This window comes from Alligator sinensis, unplaced genomic scaffold (genome assembly GCF_000455745.1).
Source record: "Alligator sinensis unplaced genomic scaffold, ASM45574v1 scaffold58_2, whole genome shotgun sequence".
Classification (NCBI taxonomy): domain Eukaryota; kingdom Metazoa; phylum Chordata; order Crocodylia; family Alligatoridae; genus Alligator; species Alligator sinensis.
Window position 1 is genome coordinate 1,078,567 of NW_005842405.1, and position 9,117 is coordinate 1,087,683.

Here is a 9,117-nt window from a genome sequence, read left to right on the forward strand (position 1 = left end):
GGTTGGAGGAATTCTGACTTCATTTCTGACTGGGTGTTGCGGGATGGAGTTGAGAACACTCTCATCAACAACAGTCTCAGTTGTAAAGGTCTTCAAAATGTTCCTTGTAACAGGCATTGATGGCTCTTCTTTCCTTGATCAGGTGTCCTCCATCCTTAGGTCTCAGTGGGGTTGGTCCCTGAGTGCTCAGATCATAGATGACTTTGGTGGCACTGAAAAAAACATGCATATCATGGATGTCAGTGAGATGCTGAATCTCCTTTGCCTTGTCTCCCCACCATCTGTTCTTCACATTAAGGGTCCTCATTTGGACCTCTGCTTTGGCTTGTTTCTTTTGCTTGTCATTCTGCCAAGTACAAAAGGCATTGCACTTGTGGTTGATTAACTCTTGGATCTCCCAGTCATTCTCATCAAACCAGTCTTGATACTTCATGGTAGAGAATCCAAATGTCTCTTTGTAGGTGCTGATGAAAGTGGAATTGAAGGAACGCCAAGCACTGTCAACATTCTTCCATTGTTGTTGATTGGAATTTGCCAGTTTTTTGTTGAGACACTGTTGGAAGAAGTCTTGCTGGATTGGGTCCTTGAGTCCTTTGAAGATGATCTTCCATTGGCATTGCTTCTACTATAGTCATTGCTTGGGAGCTAATTTGAATGACATAACTGAGTGCATGAATTGGTTATCACTCCAGCACTTGCCAATTTCTAGCATAGCTTGGGTGATGCTGACATTTTTGTGATCCTAGGCATGAACAATGATGTAGTAAATCAAGTGCCAATGCTTGGATTTCAGGTGTTGCCATGATGTTTTGTGCTTGTTTTCTGATGGAACAGGATGTTACTAATGGTAAGTCCGTGTTCTGTACATTTGGTCAAAAGGAGGATGCCGCTGGAGTAGACCGTGTGTACTCCTTACTTGCCAATGGTTTCGTTCCGGAGGTTTGAGTCCCCCCTGACTGGTATTAAAATTACTGAGAAGAATAAGTCTGAGTCCCTCTGGAACACCAGAAAGAACTTAGTCAAGGTTGGCGTAGAATTCCTCCTTGATTTTGTCAGTGGCTTTGAAGCAGGGCATATGCGCTGATTATAGTGTCATATTGGCTGATAGGGAATTCATTCTGATAGGGAATTCATTCTGATAGGGAATTCTGATAGGGAATTCATTGAGTTGGTTTATGAGTTCATTCTTAATGCCAAAATCAATTTTGTGAAGCTGGCATTCTCCTTCCCGTTTACCCTTCCAGAAGAAGGTATAGCCACCTCCTTGTTCTTTGAGATGCTCATCTCCTGCTCACTGGGTCTCACTCACAGCAACATCCATATTGTGTTACCTCAGCTCTTGAGCCACAATTGTGGTGTGATGCTTTGAGCATTCACTATTAGGATCATCCATAAAAGTCCTGATATTCCAGGTCCCCAAATTGATTGTGTGTCTTTCTTGATTTCAACTGCAGTAAAAGTGATCCCACTGGTTGTGATTATCCAGTCAGGAAATAGGTAGCCAGAATATGTTTAGGGCACCTTTTCTAGCCTCCTATCCATGTGAGGTGAGCAGATACTGAAGAGGGCTGTTTAGTTACAGTTACAGCTGCTGAATCACACTCCTAGCTCCAAGTGCTGGACAACCTTCTTAAAACTGCCACCTTCTTGCCAGTTCATGACTAGCAGCTTCCAGACTTCACAATTCTGCTTCCATTGTCACTAGCTGGTCACCAAAGGACTTGAAGAATGTGCTCAAAAAGCTGTTTCTATGGAAGATGCCTGTGAGTGATTTCTTTTAATGTCTTCTAACACTCAGTAAACAGGTCCTAACTGCCAAGGCAAAATATGGCTATGATCTGTTTGTTGGGATACAAGACACGTAAGTCAAGGAGTTAGTTGTTTCTTCCTTAAAAAAAACCCCAGCAGATCTTTAACTTTGAGTGAACAGCCCCCAATGTCAGACAGAAGGAAATTTGGATTAGCATTTCATCAAATGGGTAATAACTCTAATGGTACTGTACTCAGCTGCTGCATCAGCAGTGAATAACAATCTCTGGCCTTCTTAAGCCTTCAGATTCAAGGAACGTTACCAGCAGAGCCAGCTGAAAATTTTCCGTCAAGACAATATTTGTTGAAAAATGGTAGCATTGCAGTGATGTTGTAGCCATGCCTTTAAAAAATGCCCTGTCTTTGAAGGCTTGTCTAAAACTACACCAACCATGCACTTGGTCTAGTAAAAGATATCACCCAAAAAATCTTTGTTGAAAAATGCCATTTTAAACAAAATCTAAATGTCTTGAAAAGCATGTAAAGTTTCACAAAACTGTGTTTCAAAAAACAATTGTAAAGAAGTATATTAGTGATGCTGAAATTACTCATTTAAAATTTTTGGAAGCAAACATTTAATTTTTTTATTTCAAAAGGATTTTTGAAACAAAATGAACAATAATACCAATAACAACAATCAGAATGATAATGATAATTACATCTCACTTTATCCTGAAAGACTCAGAGCAGCTTATATTGTTTCAAAAAATGTTTTTAGGTCCTAAACTATGCAACTGTCTACATGTGGAGTGAGAAGCCTAATTTAAGTCTCTCAGGTATGCAGATATCAGCCAAATGTTTATTCTATGTAACATTCAGCATCAAAGTGCTTTATTATCCAATTTAAACCCCACTGGAATAGGGCTTGTGGTATATTGTGAAGTCCTTCTGCTACAGGGTGCCTGGATAGTAAGTACTCATACCAGCTTGACACAATCCAATTACAAAATCAAGGGGTGTTTTTCAGTAGACTACTTTAAAATGTAGAAAGATGATATTGTTAGACAGAGAAGGAAGTATCCAGTTTTTATATGGGGCAGTGAAGCATTTCACCTCTACTTGAATGGAATTACTTGAATGCTATACCCTCACATAATGAGAGCTTTTAGAAATCTCATATTTACTAAAGGATTGGCATTTATATTTCAGCTTTAGTGATTCAGAGTATTATAGCAGGCCATCAAATGCAGGAGAAAAGATATTCTGCCACCTCTAGCATACAACAGATCATGTAATACAAAGTATAAAACTTAGTTTCATTGCATGTGTTATTTGAAAGAAATGGGCTTGGGAAAAAAGTATATTCAAATAGGCAAGAACTAATTCAGAGGTGACACAATTGGTGGCATAACTTATACAAAGGTGTGAATATAAGCTCATGTTACTTTTATATAGAGGGGACAAAAGCAGAACACTGGAGAAGGTTATAGGAAAGATGTAATGACATGTGACTTAGATCATTTAAAATAACTCTAATGTTGGTCCACACAGAACAGCATTATGTGAATATCTATATTACAAGTCTGTTCAAGGGATGAAGTGCTATTCAGTGTTAGTAAGTGTGGCAGAATAAGTATTATAGATAACTGATAAAAATGTGGGAAAAATACTAAATGGTAATCTGTAACTTTGGAAAAACAGTGCTGGATAGACATACCTTTTTCTATTAAGGTGGCATACTATTTACCATATTTTCCAGCATACAGCAGGTCTCAAATAAAACACCACACCTTGTTTTTGGTAGAATATAGGGAAAATAATTTTTTCTAGGGTCATAGATAATTGTGTGACATAAAATAAGTCTTCCTGGGAATACAGTGTGTCCAGGAGACAGTCTGGATGAGGCAGTAGGCAGCAGAAACTTTCTGATGCCAGCTGCCTTACCCAGACTATAACTTGCAAGGTCAGTAGCAAGACTACTTTTTTTTTGCCATAAGTAGTTCTTTATATACGTTCCTTTAAATAGGCTACAGTGTTCAGCCAATATCTATGGCTATGAAAGGGTTAACATAGGATTCTGTCCCTTCTGCTTGCTAAACCAAACAAGTGGCAGTCATCTTGGTAGCCGCATAGCATGCAGTTTTCCAGTGAAAAAACAGGTTTTCCACTTAAATTGTGTACCCCAATTTTGGGAAAAAGGCACCTGTCATATGCAAGAAAATGGGGTATTATTTTGTAACTCAAGTTTAAGTATCCTATATCAGATTTTAACTAATGAAAGGTAAAAGTTGAATGACTGAGTGAGGACAGAACAGCTCACATGACTGGTAAAGGGACACTGGCCATTTATATTTCTAAGAAAGAAGTATTGCAGGCCTCATAGCCAGAGACTACTATATGATGTGGAGGTTCTGATCCCAAACAGTAACACAGGGATTTAATAGCACACTTTGAATATTTTTTTTAAAATAGTAAGACAGAAAATACTGTATTTTTGTATATTTGAGAGCATAATTCATTATTCTTAAAGATATTTGGTAATCTGTTACAAATTCCATCAGAGTTGTTTTTATGTATTATTTGCTTGTTATGAAAAACAAGTTATCACATGCATTTTAGCAGTATACATCCTACTTTATGAGGGCTGTACAGATAAGTCACTGCTTTGAAAAGTTTCTGAAAAACATTCACTTGAACTCATGGTTTTCAGGTTTTATCACGCAGCTGCTTTGGCTACCAAATTTTCGTTAAGAAGTTCAGGATGTAGCTATTCTGTCTTCATCATCTCTTTCATTACTATCTTGATGAAGCTTTTCAATCTGTTTCTTTTATTGTATTTTTGTCAGTGTTAGTTCTAGATTTAATTTAGTCTTATACTGTTCTTTCTTTATGATTATCCTGTTCTTTATCTCTTCTCCACAGCCTCCCTTCAGTCCTCTGCAACCACCCTTTTACTCTCATTCTGCTTCGTTTAAGTCTTGCCTCTGTCTCCTCTCCCTGGTCCACTTCCATTCCTAAACTAACTCACCTATACAGTCCTACAGCCTCATGTCACAGTTCTTCTCATATTGTTTCCAGAGCACCTAGTCAACTTATGACTGCATCAACTTCCAACAGCATTCAATTAATAAGTGTCTGGGCAGGATTTTCAAATTTGGAGTGTTTTTCCTGTGCAAAAATACTGTTCAAAATCCCAATGAAGTCAACAGACAGTCAATGAATCAGGCCCAAAGGGTATAATGCCAGCTTTACCTTCTCAGATCTCACAGTAAAAAGCATTAGACTAGCACAAGATTTCATTTTCCTCTCTAGGCAGAGAACATGGCAGCTGTCTCCTGGCCCGGTGCTCCCTGCCTGCCCCTAAACTAGCATGCAGGGGGAGCATGGAGCTCCCCCTCGGTGGCAGCAGGGGCCCATTGCAGGGCTCCCAGGAACTGAGAGCAAATTTTCTACCTAATCCTCACATGTGTAGACAAACACCTACCCCAAAACCCTTACTTTGCAGTAGTTTACTGCACAATAGATCTAGGTTGAAGTAAATACCCTTCCTAATGCTCATTCGATGAAGATGCCTTCTCTGAATCTCAATCCACCAGAAACTTGAGTTGATTAGCATGACCCAAGGTTTAGTTGATAATAGCACCTTTGAAACCAAATTACATTGTTGGCTATAGCGTTGCACACACATGCAATGGTCAATATAAACCATTGTACTTTAAGCCCTTGTGATTTATTTCTTACTCAGCCAAGGTCTGTTAAACAGCTTCTTTATATCTATTAACCCATAAATTATCCTCTATTAAATCCAGCTCACAATTTGAAATGCATTAATATATTTGGTGCAATGAATCTTATTTAAGGACCATTACAGTAAATTGTGAAATTTATTTTCTGAAATGCTTTTGAATTAATGAATGAATGTTGTTGTTAGTGTATTATAGAACTACTGTCATATAAGGCCAACATAGAGAAGAACCTACATTTCTAGCTGAGCAAAGTGAAGATACGGGGAGAATAGTTCAAAATTGGATTCTCCTGATTGACTGCAAGAGTTTGTACTATTCAGTAAACACTGTAGGCTATAATGCTTCTTCAAACTGCATAATGAAATATGAAGTAACTGTAATGATGAAAGGGAAAATTTAAGTTTCTTGTCTTAGAAAATATTTAAGGGATCAAGTACAGCTAAATGAATGTGAAATTAATGATTTCTGCTTGGTTTGATAACATCCTTCTAATGACATGACAATCTAGTCTGTCTGCAACTCAGAAAGCTGTTTGCCAAAATCTAACTAAAATAGAATTAAATACCTTGATAGTTTGTATCATTGAGACACCTTTGCAAAGTTAACACATGTGCTTGTTCATTTCCACTTTAGGAAAAATAAAGAAATGAAAGGAAAAGCAGACAACTGATACCTGCACTATCTCTGCTTGGTATCATTCCACATTTCACAACTTTCCATTTTCTGCCTGTTGATTTGTATGCTACTGAGACATCTTAGTACCGATGCTACTTCAGATAATGACCCTCTGTATTAATCTTGTCCCTCATGGCTAGGAACAAATAGCATTAGAGACAAAGGCTGTGCAGGAACCAGAATGTCTACTCACTGGAAAAAAAATCATTTCCAAACAAGCTGTCTTTCCAAAGAAGAACAAAATGCTGGATCTGTGACTGGTCTGTGGGAAGAATGCTTAAAAAATCATTTTGATTCTCCTGAAATGGATTTTTTTTTAAAATTTCCAGCCTGAATATCCCTAACAGTCTGGATGCCTTTACTCTGCTTTATTCTATATAGAGCTAGGGCCCTATGACAGCTGTATTATGCCTCTATCAATCTAAAACATTGCAGAAATCCTACTGGAATATTTTGCACCATTACTTTATAATACTGACATTTTAAATAAGGGACAAACTAATCTTTTAACTAGGGAAGTATGCACAATATAGGGAAAAGTTTCTGGCAACAGCAGAAGTATAGTTCCTTCCTGAGAGTATAATTCAGTGAGCAGTTACCCAGTCTTTATATTCATTTTCTTACAACCAGAATTGTCACAGAATCTACCTAGAGAGTAAGAACAGTTGGCCCCTTTATGATACTCATCATTCCCAGGGTGCCAGGTGGGAAATTGGTAAATTTCATATTGTTGCAAGTGCCCTTTCAATCAACTGAAAGAACAGAATGTTTTTCCTCAAGGACTTCCCTTGACTACAAGTTAAACTTTGAAGAAGAGTAAAATATTTTTTTCTGCCTGTGACATGTTTTTCATTTGATTAGGAAGATCAATCATTATTTCTCATCTGTCAACATTTGCAGTGTTGCCTACCAATTTGACTGTCTTTTTGCTTTTGCAGTTATGATGTTACATAATTCAAAAATACATAATTATTTGTCAAGTGTCATTTACCACAAATTTCTACAATATGTTATGGGTTGCTTTGTGTGTTGTGTCCTGACTTACAGCTTTGCTTCTGCAGCATTGCTAAGAGAGTGGAATCTTCATTTGTATGATGTAGTGAATAACTCAAATGGCCTGGAAACTCAGCTAACTTTAGTTAAAAATCTATTTATATAATAATTATCTGAACAAAATATTACACTGAAAATATATCCTATCTAGGACAGGGGATATTTTGTTTGGTTTAATCTTTTCACTGAAAATGGATTCCTCTGTTGGCTCTTGACCAGTAAGGATGCATCAGCCATTAGGTTTCATCTTCACAGAGAAGAGGTAAAAATTCAGGCCTAGCCTAACCTAGTTCATCCAAAACTCATTACATTAGGGTTGTTGGTTATAGCCATGCTAGTCTAAGGACCTAGACAGGCAAGGTTATTTGGGTGAATGTGCTATCTTTTATTAGATCAACTAAATAATTGGAAAAATTGTTCTTTGCAAGCTTTTGGGCACAAACACCCTTCTTCAGGCATATTGAATGTCACAATTCACCAGCAGACTTTTGATATGCCTGAAGAAGGGTGTTTGTGTCTGAATGCTCGCAAAGAACATTTTTTCTAACTATTTAGTTTGTCTAATAAAAGATATCACATCTACCCAAAGAACCTTGTCTGCCTAAAAGTTCATTATAGTCAGTTGCATTCCCATCCGTTGATTGTAATAGGCTTTGGATCAAACCCTTAATGTACATTTAGTATTTTAAAAGCATTTAAAATAGTTTGGTTGAATCCTAACTGAATTGTAGGGTTATCTCTTTACTGCTATTGCAAAACTGACTGTAGTGTAATGCAGATACCCAAGCTAGTTCTAACTTGAGTACTAGTAGCAGTTTAGTTTTAGCATGATAATTTAACTTGCAGTGAGCTCTTTACTGCTGGAGTTATACAGCTATGGGTATTCAAGCTGGTTTATTTAAAATAAGCTCAGGTATCCCTAAACTACACTATGGTGGTTACTTTAGTGACTACAGTGTGTATATACATATCCTAGGAAATACTGGGCTGCTGATTAAAAAATGCAGCTCCTTGTCCATTAGGTAAATTGCCCCTCTTTCTCTTGCATCCTTATTTACTAGTAGAAGCATATGCATTTCATGAGGAATTGTGTTAGCATGAGCTGTGGTACTGATAGGTAATGTGAGACGGGGATGTCATTAACTATATGAGTCTCTATTTGGAATCAAACAGGGGAAACACACACATGCACGTGTGCACACACACACACATACACACACACATGTTAGCATTTGTGAAAGGAACTGGTAAGTCCAAGAGCAATCATATCATCACACTCCTACAATCAGGTCACAATTTCAGCTTTGCATTTGTTGAAAATGTACTTAATTTTGCAGGTACAAGGTTTCTTACAATAAGCAAAACTCCTTCCATCAGTGTGCAAACTACCCAAAAGCCAAGCTTAACTGGCTCCCTGCATGACAATTATGGCAACAAAATTATAAATCACACTTCCTCCCTTGCCATCCTTATGTTTGAGAAAAATACGGCTTTGAAACAGAGTTTTCAATATGTGCTTATTGGTTAAATAATATTTCAGATAAATGGGGTAATAAAGATGCCTATCCAGCCATGAAATAAATATGACTATTAACATTTTATTTGCTGGAATGAGAACTGAACATTTTATTTTCCAGGTATCAACAGTTCTAGAATTTGGTCGCATCATAATTTATACTACCAGCCTTCGTGTGGTTAGAACCACTTTTGAAAGATGTGAACTGGTAAGGAAGATCTTCCAAAATCACAGAGTGAAGTTTGAAGAGAAAAACATTGCTCTGAACAGTGATTATGGAAAAGAACTAGATGAAAGGTGCAGGAGGGTATGTGAAGTTCCATCACTACCTGTTGTGTTTATTGATGGCCATTATCTTGGGGTAAGTACAGCAGGGAT

At 37.4% G+C, this 9,117-nt stretch overlaps 1 protein-coding gene across 1 annotated transcript in view; it reads left to right on the top strand.

Annotated features, from left to right (window-relative positions):
• Positions 1-9,117, top strand: part of GRXCR1 (glutaredoxin and cysteine rich domain containing 1) — a 92,530-nt gene that overhangs the window by 37,009 nt on the left and 46,404 nt on the right. The window contains exons 2-3 of the mRNA XM_006029940.1: positions 3,509-3,518; positions 8,861-9,100. Coding sequence (XP_006030002.1) covers positions 3,509-3,518; positions 8,861-9,100 — 250 coding nt within the window. The remainder of the gene's footprint in view (positions 1-3,508; positions 3,519-8,860; positions 9,101-9,117) is intronic.